The sequence below is a fragment of the Leuciscus leuciscus genome (genome assembly GCF_965113295.1).
Source record: "Leuciscus leuciscus genome assembly, chromosome: 13".
In the NCBI taxonomy this organism is placed as follows: Eukaryota; Metazoa; Chordata; class Actinopteri; order Cypriniformes; family Leuciscidae; genus Leuciscus; species Leuciscus leuciscus.
In genome coordinates, this window is record NC_138737.1 from 10,784,238 (window position 1) to 10,801,552 (window position 17,315).

Below are 17,315 nucleotides of genomic sequence, written 5' to 3' on the forward strand. Positions count from 1 at the left end.
AATGTTTCCTGTCATGTTCAATACTGTAATGAATTTACTGGAGATGTCTTTATCGCGGCGAATTCATGAAGTGGCGATGACGAGCGGCAGAGCTCGCGCTGTTCACGTTATTGATGCGCGCGCTTGACAGCTAATTTAAAACGCACCGAGTGCCTCACAAATGCGGAGCAAAATACCCGAATCTCACGGAACAACTCAGCGCACGGATGTGTTTAGTTAATGCTGTCAGCTTCATTGTCGTAGTCAAATCAATGATGCTGAAAATTTGACCTTGGTTTACGTGTTTTTAAAATTCTAAACCAGTCCCTAACCTAAATATTGACTAGGCTATATTACACCGAATCATGGTCACAAGATTTTCTAACTCCTAGATGATAATCAGTTGTGAAATACCAACATTTCCTTTTTTCTCCTTTCATTACACTTTAACAAATTAAAAGGAAAACACTTGGGAAAAACATTTATTAAACACAAGGACATTTTACAAGTAATAAGCTCAATGTACAAGAGCATCTATTTGAGATGGGTGAGACTGTCTACAACTCTTCTGAGATTGCAGGTGAAAAACAGCACATCAGAATGTCAGACGTAAAGATAGCAGTTAGACAGCGACACCTCAAAAAAATTGAAACATTTTTCCAGAGCCTGCTGTTTCAAGATGCAGCCAAAAACAAACACGATAAATGTTCAATAAATTCCCCATCAGGATCCAGGCTCATACCATCTGTCCAGCATACGTTCATTTCAGACAGACAAGCAGACATTCTTTTTTTCTCCCTCTACTTGCTTCAGTCTTCTTATGTGGCGATTAGCTCTCTCTGCCAATTTACAGTTCATCTGGGTTTGGGCTGCCTGGTTGGACAGAGGAGGTGGTATAATGGAATAGGTTGTCAAGGGTGGTCTGTGTCATGGCACAGGTTTGGTCTGGAGAACGAAGAGAGGAGGGAAGCAGGTGGGATTGAGGGGTGGCGGACAGGGAGGGTAGTCATTGTGCTGAAGACATTAACAAAGAGAGCCAGAGAGCGGTCATCAAAAGAGCAGATAACGGATGACCTACAACCACAAACTCAGCCTCTGACCCCAACCAAAACAGGCAATCACTTAAGAGAGCTCCAGACACCTCTTCTCTCCTCTTCCAAAAATGTCCAATCGAGTTAACAGAGTCATTTATGTCACGGTTTCTTCACCTTCTTGATAGATGAGGAACTCGAAGCAGATTCTCTGCGTTTGCGCTGTACAAAGAGGAACATGAAGAAAACCATATTCAAATAATTATGCTGTCAACAGTGGAATTGTATGAAAGATTCATTGAAAAATGCTTGTCAATTTAAATTATCATCTTTTTTTTTTAAATCAATAGCTCAGCAGTTGACGTACAATCAGAGCTAGTATTTATGTGAAAATACATGAAAAAAATTAAGGTTTCATGATATTTCTAAATATCTGAATGCGCATTAACTAACGATCTGATGAGCATTATAATATTGGAAATTTATAGTGTTACCAGTTACACTATAAATTTCCAGTTATCAGGATTATAATAAGAATTCATGATAGATTATTTGTTCATAGTTTTTCTGTGTGGTCTCGTCATGGCCTTGTCTTGTGGTGGTCTTTTACTAAAGTAGGCCTATCATAAATTACCAAGCCAACCATTAATTAAGTCATGGCCATTTACAGTTAGGCATTAAAAAAAAAAAAAAAAAAACTCTGAAACTCACCGAATTTGGAGTGAGTGGAGCTCCAACCACATCAATAATCTGCTCTTTGGCTTCAGTTTTGATGTCATCAGCGCCAAGCCAGGATTGACTGTCAGGGGCTCCGCCGCTCTCGCTCTGTGGTGTGACTGCGCCCCCTGCTTTTAGAAGCGCGTCATAGCGGTGCCGCAGCATCTGCTGTTCGTACTCACAGTTACTGTAGGCCTGCTTCAACTCGTAAACCAGGACCAGGTCGCTGCGGAGTTCATTAAACATGTGCACTATCTCCTCTGTGGGCATAGGGTTGAGGTCTGTCGTGGAACGAGAAGAGATATGTTATAAGACTTTCTAAACTGAACTGTAATTATTACGGTTCATTTTAACAATCCCAATATTGATTTTTAAATTCTCAAGATCAATCGTTTACTCTATGCTAGTGTTTTCAGCACCATGGCAAAATAAGTCATATTTCACCTAAGTTCAAATTGATTGTTATGAGGTAAAGGTATTGTTCTGTGAAATAATGGACAAGAATAGGTCAGGGTTTGTACACATTTTTACCAATAAATTTCCATGCCTTTTGACACAATATTTACGACCTAAAGTTCCATTTAAGTCTAAGTATACATGTAAAATAAGATTAAAAATCCATGTACAAATTTACTTGAACACATCTTAAAGGATTAGTTCACCCAAAATAAAAATAAAAACACATATTGGAGATTCTTATTTTGTAAATAAAGTGGTAAATTATGGGGTGTTTTTGTGCAAACAAAGTAGATTGAGGCCACTGGAGTCACATGGATTACTTTAATTATGTCTTTACTACCCTCCTGGGGCTTAAAAGTGGTAGTTGCCTTCAACTAAAATGAATGACTACATTTACATTTACATTTATTCATTTAGCTGACGCTTTAATCCAAAGCGACTTACAATTGCTATATATGTCAGAGGTCGCACGCCTCTGGAGCAACTAGGGGTTAAGTGTCTTGCTCAGGGACACATTGGTGTCTCACAGTGGATTCGAACCCGGGTCTCTCACACCAAAGGCATGTGTCTTATCCATTGCGCCACCACCAGACTATTAATGACTATTTTAATTTGTTTGCTTGCTACTTGTTTTAAAAATAAGTACAAGCTGTGACTGTGCCAGCCATTACTCCACGGAGAGAACATAACATCACGTGACTGAATGCCCGAATGCCAAATATTGTAATTTAACCAGCATAATCAATTAAAACAAATTCAATTATACAGATATTCGAGAAACAAATTTTCCAAAACTCTTCATTTTTTCAAAACATTTCCAAGGTTGGAAATTGCTTTTTTAGAGTTCAACGACTTTTCCAGGTTTTTCATGACTGTACGAACCCAGAATAAGATACAGCATGAGGAATGTAGTCTGAATCAAATGACTCTTTCAAAGCAGTTATTTTTAGTGAATCAAAAACATACAGCACAACCAGTGTAATCCGTTTCACAAACAAACAATCTGTTCATACAATGCACATTATTCATTAATTAATAAATCCCATATAATCTCAAAATTTCTTTAAGTCTCAAATTTCTTATTTAATGGTAGTTTATCATTTAAAATACCTTTATACATGGTTATAATAATATTTTTTACAAGAAATACAATGGCAAAAAAAATAAAAAATATGCAAGTAAAATTGACACTACAACTGAAATTTGGCCAAATGAATTAGAATAAAATTAAAATCAGAACTGAATCAACAGCTTATGAATCAGAACCATTTTTTTTTTTTCAACTATAGAAATGATATGGTAGGTAGGAGCTCAGAAGTAATGCAACTTAAAACGTTACTTACCCACTCCTTGCTCTGTCAGGATTTGTTCAATTGCTTTTATTTTCTTCTGTCCAACTGAGCTGGGCAGCTTCATCTAGACACACAAATTCATTAGTTAACTAAATATACCACAGCTACAAATAAACTTCAAGTAAACTTAAGTTGTGCTTGTGTACTCATGTCTGAATCCATGAGGTCTTTGGAACTCTAGATGGAACATTAACACCTTTAATCTCAGATGGCTACATGGTAGAAAAAAGTGGGAGCAATGGAATAAAAATGGGGTCATCTTTCATTCATAATACCCCTGAAATGCACTTCAGAGAGGGCAGATCAAAACATGTTTATGCACCCGAGTCTGACTAACAGATGACCAGCCACATCTGAGTCATATACTACCCCAGTACCATCCTTAATGGGTTTTATATAGAGCGACCTCCCTTCATTACTCTTTAAGAGGAATGCCTTCCTGTGGGTAGATTACTCTACCTATGACTGTGTTAATCAATCAACTCCTGGCTAATGAGAGAGAAGTTAAACGCCACAGGCTCCTGTGGAGAGGAGGGATGTATCATAATATTCTGCAAAGATCGTATATTAAGAAACGGATCAGGGGTCAGTTTTGTCGAAGCGTGCAAGTTGATCTTACTCTCTGGCTCCGTAGTGAAACACCAGCAGATTTGAAGTCTGGGAATTTGATGCCTGCGGTTTCCGGAACAGCCTGCCATTGGACAGATGAGAGGGCATTAGAGGAGAATGTGATAGAGAGTTTTAAAATTTACAGATTAAAATAAATAATGAAAACTGTTTAAAAAATGCACACACACACACAAAAAAACATGCAGCGATTATCCCAACTTTACACTTTCTTTTCTAAGATTGAAAATACCCCCCTCCCATCAAACAACTACTATTATCGCTGGCAGGTTAACTTTGAATTCAGACAGTGTGATTGGTATATAAAGAGAAAATTACAGGTTTTTCCATCTCTCGTTTCTGAGGCAGCTTCTTCTTGGTGGCTTTGCGTTCAGCTCTGCGCATCTCTGTGGTCGTGTCAGCGGCTGTAATGAGCTTCTGGAGATCCTGGGCCTTCTTCTCACGCTCCTTCTTGCGTGTCTCAATCTTCCTCAACTCCTGGATCAGGTATTCCTCTTCTGCCACCTAAAGGAAGGAAAAGGTACATATTCATGAAGTAAATATTCTAAATGAGATAAAGCTTGTGCTTAACTCTTTTCCCGCCATTGATGGAATTTTCCGTCATTTATAAAACAGCGGTTCCCAGCCATTGATAGAATTGTCGGGGAAAGAGTTAAAGAGACCATTTCAAACCCTTTTACAGTATCTTCTTGATTTTGTTTTAGGAGTCTACTAGTAGGTTTCATGTTTGAATGTAAAAAAAAACAAAAAAACACATATTTTACATTGTTGCAGCACCTCTCTTCCCAGTCTGTCAATAATGATCAGTCTCTATGAAGCTCCTCCTTCCAAAAGTGCAATGTGCTTTGATAGGTCGGCTGGACCAGTGTGTTGTGATTGGTCAACCGCTTTGAGCGTGTTTCGGAAATGTCAAACCCTTTCCATTACTGCGAGTTTCAACACAGTACTAACGCAACTCGACCAGGCTCCACTCCTCTATTTTGCATATGCCTTGAGTGAAAATAATTGTTATGAAGATTGTAAAGTCTGAGCAGTCTCACCTGTTCTGGAGTGCGGTTGAAAAGTCTCTCGAGCTGCTCTTTCCTGCGTCTCTCATGACCAGCATCAAAGATGTAGATCTTGGGCTCGGTTCCTGTTCCAGCCCGAACCTTTGTTAGTTTGCCGCAAATGCTGTAATAACGCTCTTTAAGATCCTCCACAGAGCGCTTCTACAATTACATTGAAATCAGTGAAGAAATGTGATTAGAAGGAAGCAAAATGTAACGTGGTAAAATGACTATTTTATGTTCAGTTAAAAGCAGAATCATGAAGAGGAATTTACTCTGTACTGTTGGTGATCATAGCGATCGTGGATAACAATAAACCTCAGGTCGAAACGTTTACACAAGTCAAACAGGTGATCCGTTTCAGCTTTCGTCCATCCGTCGTCATGAAGATACATCTGATACTCCTGCTCAGAGTACACAGGCACCTGCACAGTCTATGAACAGGAATACGATTTTCAATAACATGCAAGGAGAGGAATTTCTATTTCAAAACAAGAATATAACACAATCTCTTCTCTCTTTGCTCTACTAATGTCATTTTAATAATCTTCTCTTTCCAACCTTGTTGAAGCGAGCAAATGGGTAGTCCTTTCCCTCCTCTGCTGCACGTCTCCAGTGATGGAAGATGGCTCCATCTTTTCTGGCTGGATTAGAAAAGGGCATCCACTTCCAGGGCCGCACCTTCTTACAGCCCAGTTTTGCTTTCACGGTCCGGTAGCCTTGCGTAGTATCACTCGGTAACAGGGGAGGGGCATCCCGACTGAAAAAAAGAAAACGTTAATGATATGTTTATATGTTGTCATGTTTCAATGTAACAATATCAGCATCCATTGGCAGCATACAGGGCTCAACTATAAGGATTTTTAATACAGGGCTCAACTATAAGGATTTTTAATACAGGGCTCAACTATAAGGATTTTTAATACAGGGCTCAACTATAAGGATTTTTATGACGGCCTAGTCGGACCAGTAGTTCAGATTTTTACTAGCCCTAGCCAAAATTTTCACTACCACAACAAAACAAAATATATTTAATTTTCAGTAACATTTTTACATGCAACTCAAGATATATATATATATATATATATATATACACACATACATACATACATATATACACTACTGTTCAAAATCTTGGAATCAGTAAGTTTATTTTTTTCAGCAAGGATCCATTAAACTGATCAAAATTCAAGAGATTTTGGTCCCACTTTATATAAGGTGTCTTTAACTAATATGCAATAACATTTAAATTAATCAACTGATTCAATGCACATGCAGGTTTTTACATTGTACTTATATTTAAAAAAAAAAAAACCTGCATGTAATTACAGCTGTAATTCATTTCTGTAATTACATCTAATTACATTGTTTAACCTTCCCTTATCCCAGCCTTACACCTAGTCATACCACCATGTCTCTAACCTTACCCATATCCCACCTCAGTAAGTGTTTTGCAATACAACATGAACACAATAAATACATTGTAGGTATTTTTGATGCAAGTACATAGTAGTTAGACACCTAAACATAAAGTGTAACCAAGATTTCTAATTCAATGCTGTTCTTTGAACATTCTATTCATCAAAGAACCCTGAAAAAAATGTGTCACAGTTTGCACAAAATATTAAGAAGCATTACCAAACCAGTATAACCAAACCAGTTTTCAACATTGATAAGTTTCTACCTCTCAAAAATAAATGTATGATTTTTTATTTGCATTTTGCATTGCATTTTGCAATAGCTACAAATGATGACAGCTTTAAACTCATACAAACCCTTTTGCTGTACAATTGATGTAATATAACAATGTTATAATAACATGTTAGTCAACAAGATCAAACAATAAATGATAAATTCAGACAGCAACAGAATCTGCCGCTTCTCATGGAAATACATTTTTAAAGGGCAATGCAAATAAAATCTCATAATATGGGCAATAAAACAGTGAGGTGAAAAAGTTGAGCCGAGACAGCAATCTTACTTTTTGTCTGAATACAGCAAGGCATAAACTTCTCTGTGCATTCCTTCTGGTCTCTTGAAGGTTAATGTCTCTGTTACTTTCTTGGCTTTTTTCTACAAAGATAAACAGAATGAGAATTGTCTCAGTACATAGCCAAGACATCTGTCACAGTAACATCCATCTATCTGAACTCAATAGTTTGCTACCTTGTCTGAGTTGATGAAGTCCTTCTTGCTGATGGGTCCTGGATCATTGTCTCCTCCTGTCAGCTCCAGAATATCCCTCACGTCAGCACCGGTAGTCATGATGAACGACTAATAGTTTAGACAGAATGATTAGCAAAGAAATGTATAAAATACGTATTCAATGAAATGGTTGGTTTGCTTTTGAAAGCAGACAAATAAGCATAGTCTTTGTTATGAGAACTGAATGGCAGCAGTACATCTGACAACGATCATAATAACAACATCAAACACAGACAACACATCAGGGTTAAATGTTAGAACTTGTTTGCTGGGTCTGTGTGAGCTGGTAGATAAAGAAATAAATTATAGCTTAAAAACTGAGCCTGAGCGCTGACTCGGATCTCGGACTCAATGAGCCTACCGGCGGGAACCGCATTGAGCTCATATAGTACTTTCAGAATAGTATTTACGAACAATAAGGGTAATAGAAGTAACGTTTAATCTTACCTGAGAAAAATAAAGGCAGCCTGTGTTTCTAAAATATGTATGTGGTCTTTATTTGCATGACAGTGTTAGCTGAAATGCTGCATCTAGCGGCGGATGCAGATCTCCTCTTCGACGGTGGGCTCCTCTGTGCTTCTCGACACAGTTGTGTGAATGATCGCCACCTGTCGGACAAAAGGATGTAGTGCATCTACTGTTCATTACTGTAAATGTCTTACCTATGGTATATAAATCGCCAATGGATAAATCCAAACTACAAAATAACACGTTTGACAAAACATTTATTTTAGGAGCATGGCATTTTTTTGAATATAATATAATTATGTGAAACCATTCAAGACACTGCAAAGAGGCAACAGAAATCCCTATTGTCTTTACCACTCTTACAAAATCAACATTTACCAATCAAATCCACATACATAAAGTCAAATTTGCATAAAAATGAGATAAAATATCTTAAGTGATTAATAAAATACAGCATTTAACCACATAATACATCATACAAGAAAGTTATCCCTGATAGAGTGGTGGCATATAATTTTATTAACATCAAAAAAAGAAAAGAAAACAATATACTGCAATAACAGTGATAACTAGTTCTACATCTTTCATTCATTTAGATAGATAGATAGATAGATAGATAGATAAGATAGATAGATAGATAGATTAGATAGATAGATAGATAGATAGATAGATAGATAGATAGATAGATAGATAGATAGATAGATAGATAGATAGATAGATAGATAGATAGATAGATAGATAGATAGATAGATATTTTCAGAAATTCAAGGTAAACATCAATGGGCAGCTTGCAAACAAAAAGCCATAATATGCAAATATTTACACTATTTTAAAATAGTGTTTAAGTAATGTGTCACTGTTTGAATGATTACAAAGCAATAATGGAAGAACTGTCATGCAGATAGCTGGATTACACCAGTTGAAAATTGTATCTAAAGAAATATAATTGATTATCATTTACTGCTAAAACTTTATCATAATCTTTCCCCTTGTGGGAGAGCAGCACAAAAAATAAATCTATGCTTAAAAAAAAAACTAAAAGCATTTCACAGTTTCACACATCACTTTCAGCCTCCAAATATGTTCTGTCCCTTGCATTACTAGAGGGGCAGTTGAATTTTTGTGCGGACGTGGTCTCGCTTGAGCTCTCTTTCCCTGAGATAGGCCTGCAGCTTGTCTGTTGAAAAACAGACCACAGAGTCGCTGTGTTTGGAGGGAGGACGGTCTCCTTGTATCCAGGGGTTTTGGAGGCACTCTGCAGCTGTTGGTCTTGCCCTGATGAAACATAGAGCCACATCAAAAACTGCCTAAAGTACGTCCACATACTAACTGATTCGGTGTGAAACAGACTATAGTGCAATTTCCATATTTAATTTGACATTAAAATCATAATTTGCCTGAAGTTTAGAAGCAGGATATATTTAACAATTGTTTTTCTTAGGTCTATTGATGGAAAGTCATAAATATAATAATACTATTTCTATTTTATTAGCTTTCTGCCATTCCTTCAGCTTCATCAAAATATGACATGAAATCTCATTGTCTGTTATTTGGATATAAAAAATAAGCAGTCTATGAATTTTACCAGGCTTTGTTGCTCATGGTGTTCTTCATGAAGTTGATGGCTCCCTCTGAGAGACCTGGGTAACAACGACTGAACTGGACCTTTCCTTTTTTGATGTTTCGATCCCTCTCCCAATTTAAATCAGCATGAAAGGGACTGTCTGCACTCAACCTACAAGGGGAAAGTAAAGATCATTGAGGAAATCAGTTGACAATGGCTGAACAATAAGGATGCCCTAAGGGTCATGTCACTATTCCTTGTACGGTTCCAGTTTTACTGAATGAAAGTACTTACATTATAAAAGCCAAAACACCAACAGCCCAGATATCAGTTTCGGGTCCAACTCCTTGTCCATCTAAGATTTCAGGAGCTTTAGGAAGGACAATATAAACTAACAAACAGAACAGAAAATATTTTTTTCATAAACTAAATTGGTTTGTTTTTGATAAGATCCTTGACACTTTTTCTTTAAAGATGCCAAGAAGCTGAGAAAACGTATGACACAGATACATTACCACTTTAAAGTTTAAGGATAGTAAGATTTTTTCAAAGAAAGAAAATAAAATTTGTACTTTTATTCAGCAAGGATGCATTAAATTGATCAAAAGTAAGAGTAAAGACTTTTATCATGCTAAAATATCTATTTCAAATAAATGCTGTTCTTTTTAACGTTCTATTCATCAGAGAATCCTGAATGTATTTATCACAAAAAGGTATCACATTTTCTATCAAAAATATTAAGCAAGTACAACTGTTTTCAACAATGATGATAACAATAAGAAATGTTTCTTGTGCAGCAAATCAGCATATTAGAATGATTTCGTAAGGGTCATGTGACACTGAAGACTGGAGTAATGAGGCTGAAAATTCAGCTTTGCCATCACAGGAGTAAATTACATTTTAAAATATATTAGAATAGAAAACAGTTATTTGGAACTGTAATAATATTTTACAATATTACTGTTTTTACTGTATAAGTAATCAAATAAATGCAGCCTTGGTGAGAAAAGAAACTTCTTTCAAAAACATTTAAAAATCTTCCCTACCCCAAATCTTTAAATGGTAGTGTATAGTGATTGAATCAAGTGATGTGAACATTTCTAGAAATAGATTTACCTTTATTATCTGTCATTTCTTTGATGTGTTCGATGTTCAGCACCTGTCCTGGAGTGAAGGGCTGAGCGGAGCCCAAATCAACAATCTTCACTACATTTCGGCCTGTCACAAGCATGTTGTCTGACTTTAGGTCCAGGTGTACAATGCGTCGGCTGTGCAGGTAATCCACAGCGCTCAGAATCTGCTCTAGTAGGTCTGTCACATGCGTTTCTGAATATAGATTCCTGTATACCATCAAGAGTAAATGGTAAGGTCATTTTTTTCAACAACGACTATTATGGATATTGATTTTCACTAGTATCTTTAAATGTGATGATATAATTGACCAGAACACTTGAAATAGTATTATTCCTCTCACCTTTCTGCAAGGTTATAAAGAAGCTCTCGTCCTGAGCACAGCTCCTCTATAAGCACCAGGCAGGTGGGGGTGAGGATTGCCGACTGCAGCTGGACGATCCGAGGGTGACTCAGCCGGCGAAGCAGTTGATATTCCCTTAAAACCAATTGCCTCTGCTCTGGTCTGTAGTGGGTCATCTTAGCTGCCAACATCTGAGAGCTGCGACTGTCCTCACACTGCGTTACCACACTGAAACGGCCTCTGTCAAATGAAACAAGATTGACTGTGTTTATTTACTTACTTGTTGTCACTGTCTCTTTGGCATCAATAATTATGTCTTAGTAAATGTAGTTAATGTAAATTTGCAACATAAAAGGATTGTAAATAATGGCAATCAATGTTCTGTAAGCAATTCAAATTTGTCTTGCAGAGTTTAAATACTATTAAGGCTTATTCACACTGTCCCATCAAAAACCAACAGGTTTAAAACACACTGATCTAACTAAACCCAACTACAACTTTGGAAGTGTTTGGTGGGTCAGTGTGATCTAGTGGTTCTCAACCAGGGGGTCGGGGTCCACTAGGGGGCCTCAACAAACTTCCAAGGGGGCTTCAAGATTACTTAAAATTGCTTAAGATTTTTTATTATTTTTTTAGCTCATTTTCATGCTTGTTTTGCCTTATTTAATTTGTTGTTATTTGGTTATTTTTAAAATGAATATTCATCCTTCTAGTTATGTCAAGCTCCAAAATATTTTATTGGGTAGAAATTGTGAGTGAGGGGGGCCTTCAAATATTGTTATGGACAATGTAGCCTTGAAGCCAAAAAGGTTGAGATCATCAAGAAGCTGCAAATGTTTAAATGCATATATAAACATGCAGTCAAGTACAGTACCTGTTGATTTCAGACAGGAATTTATAAGACTTCTCAGTACCAAGACCTCCAGGTACAGTGACCTTTGACCCAATAGATTCCATCTGAATGAGAGGATTGTGAGACTCTGCAAAAATAAAATAAAAATATTATGCCACCTTGATTTTAATTTCATATAATTCTAATATGAATCTGTTATAATGCACATTCCATTGATTATAATAGAGAGATTGCATTATATTTAAAGATGTTAATTTACAAACACAAAGGTTGCTGGTTCAATCCAAAGTGACCCAGAAACAGGACGTTTACAGAGATCTCATTTAGGGTTTGTGGTAATAAATTGTAAGTCACTTTGGTAAGTCATTATTTTCAGAATGTTGTACCTTCATAAGGCGTGGCCATAAAAGCAGGTGGTGAAGGGTCACTGAAAGGTGCCAACCCTGTCTTGGTGTTATATGACACTCTGAATATATATCCCGGTCCTCTAGGAAGGGCATTAGCAGTGAAACAGCTGTCTGTGACATTCTCTGACAATGTTCTCCACTCCCCACCTAATTTAAAGTAGAATAAATTCTTTAAGAGGATTCATGAAAAAAACAAACATGCTGAAACACAATACAAATGCTCATAATGCAAGATGAGTTTGATTTTAGTCTCTTTTACGGAGTCTTTAAAATGTAATCTTACCATTTACACTATACTGAATACAATATTTGACAAGGTCTTTGGACAGCACAGGTTTCCAGAACACAAGAGCTCCACCCACTGCTAGCTGAATGACATCTGGCCGGGATGGTTTGACTGGACTTTCTGGTAAAACATTATAAAACAATTTTATGAACTTTAAACAACTTTATAAAATACACTACCATTCAAACTTTTGGAATCAGTATTTTTTAGTTTTGATAGAAAGCATAGAATGATTTCTTAGGGATCACGTGACACAGAAGACTGGAGTAATCGAAGGAATAAATTACATAAACACAGGATTGGAGAGCTTCTTTCAAAAACTTTATCACAAACTTTTAAATAGTAGTGTATCTACTGCGATATATTTATATGGAAAAGTTTAGTCGTTTTTTGGGGAATTAATGATACACAACAAATTATTAAATGCAGATGACCAAATCAGCCCAACAAACATTACCTTTGGTTTTCTTAAATATCGGCACTTTCAGCGAGAACAATTTTGACTTCTTCTGATGACTTTCCGATGAAGTGGCAGCAGAAACAGGGGCAGGGAGAGTCATTTTCTCTGGCATGACAGGCGAAGGGTTCTTCACAACTGGTCCTGCTAGAAAGAGTTTGAGATGTAATTATTATACACAATCAAATGATTTTTTGACAACTGAACAGTGAAGTATCTGCTATTCGATGTAATAAGTCTGTTAAAGCATTAAAAGTAGCCTACCACCTTTCTTCTTCTCTACGTCATCCTTGCTGCACTGTCGGGTGAACAGTTTTGTAATGTTAGATGCTGAAGCTCGCATCTTCTTCCTCAGGGTTAGAAGAGGGATCTTGGGCTGTGAGGATGCTCCTTCTGCTTGTTTCTTTTCCAAGCCCTCTAGCTGAGGAGAAGAATGGCTAGCCCACGAGTGCTTGCGGAAGATCTTCATGAATCCAGGCTTGGAAGATTTCCCACTCGGGGGCTTGTCTTGTAGAGCTGGGGCTGAGGCATATCTTTGAAGCACCTCTTTGCTTTCTTGGCCTGCAACTGCAGCCTGGACAGGAACTGCCAAGGAGCTTCTTCTCAGAGGAATGTCGCTCTTATGGCGCATCTCATTTAATCCAGAGCTTGAACTGTTGGTGCGCCGTCTTGGCGGGGCTTGCGGGATGTCTTGCCGAAGAGATCTCAGAACGCTCTCCATGTCATCATCCTCAGAGTCCTGTAGAAGAGAGCATGGAGATGTTTTTCCAGAGGATCCAGCGATCAAGATCTCACCGTGGTGGTGTTTGTGAGAGAGTTCTTCATATGAGCCTACCCTGCTAGATGCCTCTGAACCGTGGTCAAGCGAGCATGCAAGCGATGATAGCTGTGAGCCATCCTCATCACCTAAATGTACTGCTTCTGTTTCCATGATCTGCAATTGGATGTCATCCTCACTTGAACTTTTCAAGACTGGCTGATGTCCTTCTTCAAGCTCATTGACCTGCGCTCTCACCTTCCTCATAACAACGGGGCCCTTTTTTGACAAAAACGCAGAGCGACGGAAGAGTTTCCTTTTTACTTGGACTTCTTCAGTTTTTGCCTCCTCTTCGTCAGTGGCGTCAGGTTTCTGGCTAACTTCGTCATCATGCTTGTCTTCTCCCTGCACGATTGAAGCTTGAGAGCGTTGCATGCACACATCTAATGATCTGCTTCTTCTCTGGGTGTGTATGTTTGGATGGGCAGCACTCACTCCACTATCAAACGAGCTGGACTTGAGGATAGACGAATGCATTGATGCTCTTCTTTGGTTACGATTAGCTTCTAAGTCTGGGGAATCTTCTACATACTCTATTAGGGGCTCGTTCAACCTGCCGGAGAGGCTGGCACGGAGGGGTTTACGGCCACGATCTTGCTTTTTAGCTTGGATTTTATCCCGAAGTGTCATGTGACGAGCAGATATGGGTGAGAGCTGCTCGGAGCTGCAGTAAAAAGTGCTCTTGATGAGGTTATGACGTGGTATGGGAGGCTCACCAGCCAATACTTCATCTCCCTCAGAGAGAGGAAAAGAGGGGCTTCTGTCCCTTTGCTCCAAGCTTATCGGCTCTGGTGATGGTGTGTTCATGGGAATCACCAGCGGGCCACTGTGAACTCTGTCCTTACCAATAAGCACATCTGCCTCATCCCGTTTTAAAATTGTGGGCGTCTTTGACACATGAGTGTAGGGGTCATATTCATCCTCTTCTTCCAAATCATCTTCATCCTCCTGGCTCGCCTGCTGGAAGAAGTCCCAGGCATCAGCCTCATCATAATCTGAAGAGGATCCACTACTTAGCGAGGTGCTGCTGGCCTCCAGGGACTCCTTTGCAGCTGTAATCGAAACATCACGCAAAGGAGCCTCCAATAACTCTGGGATTGGTCTCAGAGTCAGAACCGAGCCAAGACATGTTAAAGAACGCTGAAAGAAAAGGAAAGAAGCATGGAAAAGAGTAGGAAGACGTGAAAGAAGAACATTTTCCTGGACAATCAGTAGCAGAGGAGATGATTTAAAATCGTACCTGCCATTTTCTTCTTGAAATAAAAGATTTTAGATTTTTTGTATTTATGTCCTCTGGTTCTTCATCTTCATAATAGCCCTAAAATAATTACATTTATAATTTAAACTGACACTAAATTTAATTTGTGCACTGATGGTATCTGATGGTCAGATGGTATAGATATATATATGAAACCACCTACCTGAAACCACTCGTGACTCAAACACTCAGATGCAGATGGTCTCATTCTGTGAAGGTGGAACAAAATAACTTTATCAACAGCTGCTCACAAAAACAAATACACCCATGTAACAGATCTTACTCTGGGTCTGGCTGTAGAACCCTATGTAGGAAGTCCTGTGCCTCCACACTTCTGCTTGTGATCTCAGGAGTGTCCCAGTACAGCAAACCCTCAGCAACTTTCATCAGTGTGGCACGGTCATTCTCACCGAAGAAAGGACAGTGGCATGTTAAGCTTCCCAAAAAAACAACAACAAAAAAAACACATTATTTTCTACCAATTTATATATATATATTTTCTTTTAAAGACACATAAAATTTCAGCAAACCTAAAAGGAAAATATCTGCTGGCTCCATGCCTTCAATGCACTTACCATAAGTAAGTAACCACACCAAGAGACCTGAAACAAATAAAATATCATTCATCAAGAAGTAAAAGACAGAACTGCATTTCTGAACATGACAAATTCTGTTCACCACAATTTGCAACAAGCCACAAAATTTGATACCAGATATCAGTGGCTACTGTCACAGGTTCTTGGTGGACTATTTCTGGAGCAACAAATTCTGGTGTCCCAAACACACTGTACTGATGTCTGGAGTTGTCAATTTCCTGGCAGAATCCAAAGTCACAGATTTTGATGTCTTCTCTAGCAGGGGACACCATTAGGATATTGTCTGTCTGCAGAGAAAAGATTTTTTAAAAGTTAGACAGAAGGAGTTAGACAAAAGTTAGACAGAAGGATGACCACAGGTCAGAAGATGTCTTTACCATAGACACCAATTGGTATTTTAGTATCCTATCAGTGAAATTTCTTGTAATATATACAAATTTAAATGAATGCCACTTAAAACAAATATTATAAAGAAAGTATAATAACTTACTTTGATATCAAGATGTAGAATGTTCATACTGTGTATGTATCCAATGCCCTCCAGAACCTGCTGAATATATAACTGAACCTAAAAACAATGAATGATCATTATAACTTTTGCTTTATTTCTGTGTGAAAGTGTGACTGAAATTCAATGAATTATCAATATTACCTCCCTCTCTGTAACCGATCCCTTTAAAAACAAATGATCTAGTAACCCCTGTGTAGAACATCTGTGGAAGGGAAAAAAGAATGCTACATATTACACATATTCGATTCAATTAATGATTTCTAAAAAGCAAAATGCTAATTATTGACTAATTTGAAAAAAGTAAGAAAACTTGAATCCTACAATTCTACAACCAACACCAGGGTGCGTCTTGTGGAGAAAAAGTCCAGGAGGCATGCGAGTCTGCGGTGAGCTAGACGGGACAGTAGGTCTCTCTCCTGGAACGCTCTGGTCCGTGTGCTGCTTCTGAGTGGAAGGAACTTGGCAGCAAAACATTCGCCACTCGCCCTATGTGTTACTTTTTTAACCACTCCAAAGGTGCCCCTGGTTATCCACAAAAAAGCAGATAAATGTTAATAAGTTCTGTAGCGAATGTCATAAAACAAAATCAAATTATACATTAACCATTACATTTGACAAAAAAATTTTTATGTTAGATTACATGAACCTCAGTTCAAGACTGAGTTGGTATTCATTATAAATCAGTGGGCTTTTAATACCTTGATTGAGGATATTACCTTCCTATTTCTTCATAAACTTCATATACAGAATGTAGTTTCCGTCTTTTTCCAAACTCCACTTCTTTCTCCTCCTCAATTTCATCTAGACCTGAAAAGGAAATTTAAATTTTATTTAAATTTACTTAAACACACTATTAGTTCCACATTCCACTACTGCTTCCACATTTCAAAATATGGCAACACATATTTAGGATTTGTAAAGATAAAATGGAAGAAAATAATACTACTCACTTGTATCAACACAGAGTTTAGCGTGGCAAGATGCTTGTCCTGCACTGTTGCTAGCTATGCAGGTGTAGGTGCCACAATCCTCCGTTTGAGTATCCAGCAAAGTGAGAGAGCAACGTGCACTACTTTGGACTATTTCTGTGTACTCATTGGATGAGATTTCCTTGTCATCCTGCAGAAAACCAAATATGTGCTTTACTGCAGTAAATACAAGTTAAGGTTTATTGTTTATTGTGGTTTATTGTGTTTCCATCAAGGTTT

General features: G+C 37.9%; 2 protein-coding genes across 2 annotated transcripts in view; both read right to left on the reverse strand.

Moving 5' to 3' along the window:
* Positions 1-443: 443 nt before the first annotated feature.
* Positions 444-8,006, reverse strand: dmap1 (DNA methyltransferase 1 associated protein 1). Its single transcript, XM_082188499.1, has 11 exons — positions 7,864-8,006; positions 7,378-7,485; positions 7,193-7,284; positions 5,773-5,971; positions 5,487-5,645; positions 5,206-5,373; positions 4,484-4,669; positions 4,158-4,229; positions 3,530-3,602; positions 1,722-2,008; positions 444-1,232 (listed from the first exon to the last, which is right to left on the reverse strand). The coding sequence occupies exons 2-11, from the start codon at positions 7,474-7,476 to the stop codon at positions 1,173-1,175; spliced, it is 1,395 nt and encodes a 464-aa protein (XP_082044625.1). The 5' UTR covers positions 7,477-7,485; positions 7,864-8,006; the 3' UTR covers positions 444-1,172.
* A 62-nt stretch (positions 8,007-8,068) lies between these two features.
* obscna (obscurin, cytoskeletal calmodulin and titin-interacting RhoGEF a) overlaps positions 8,069-17,315 on the reverse strand; it is a 46,566-nt gene continuing 37,319 nt past the window's right edge. The window contains exons 63-82 of the mRNA XM_082188472.1: positions 17,058-17,226; positions 16,824-16,914; positions 16,429-16,629; positions 16,249-16,309; positions 16,087-16,164; positions 15,711-15,883; positions 15,576-15,602; positions 15,284-15,436; positions 15,164-15,209; positions 14,983-15,060; positions 13,190-14,882; positions 12,926-13,072; positions 12,466-12,588; positions 12,162-12,329; positions 11,797-11,902; positions 10,923-11,162; positions 10,565-10,788; positions 9,743-9,839; positions 9,470-9,619; positions 8,069-9,159 (exon numbers count right to left, since the gene is read on the reverse strand). Of these exons, the coding sequence (XP_082044598.1) occupies positions 8,985-9,159; positions 9,470-9,619; positions 9,743-9,839; positions 10,565-10,788; positions 10,923-11,162; positions 11,797-11,902; positions 12,162-12,329; positions 12,466-12,588; positions 12,926-13,072; positions 13,190-14,882; positions 14,983-15,060; positions 15,164-15,209; positions 15,284-15,436; positions 15,576-15,602; positions 15,711-15,883; positions 16,087-16,164; positions 16,249-16,309; positions 16,429-16,629; positions 16,824-16,914; positions 17,058-17,226 (4,200 nt within the window). The 3' untranslated portion in view covers positions 8,069-8,984. The remainder of the gene's footprint in view (positions 9,160-9,469; positions 9,620-9,742; positions 9,840-10,564; positions 10,789-10,922; positions 11,163-11,796; positions 11,903-12,161; positions 12,330-12,465; positions 12,589-12,925; positions 13,073-13,189; positions 14,883-14,982; positions 15,061-15,163; positions 15,210-15,283; positions 15,437-15,575; positions 15,603-15,710; positions 15,884-16,086; positions 16,165-16,248; positions 16,310-16,428; positions 16,630-16,823; positions 16,915-17,057; positions 17,227-17,315) is intronic.

Excerpts from the sequence above, each read along its gene's own strand:
- dmap1 (XM_082188499.1), bottom strand. The coding sequence starts at position 7,476 with ATGACTACCGGTGCTGACGTGAGGGATATTCTGGAGCTGACAGGAGGA. Across the intron at positions 5,646-5,772 it reads CATTTGCTCGCTTCAACAAG|ACTGTGCAGGTGCCTGTGTA; the intron begins GTTGGAAAGAGA and ends TCCTGTTCATAG. Across the intron at positions 1,233-1,721 it reads CTCCACTCACTCCAAATTCG|CGCAAACGCAGAGAATCTGC; the intron begins GTGAGTTTCAGA and ends CTCTTTGTACAG.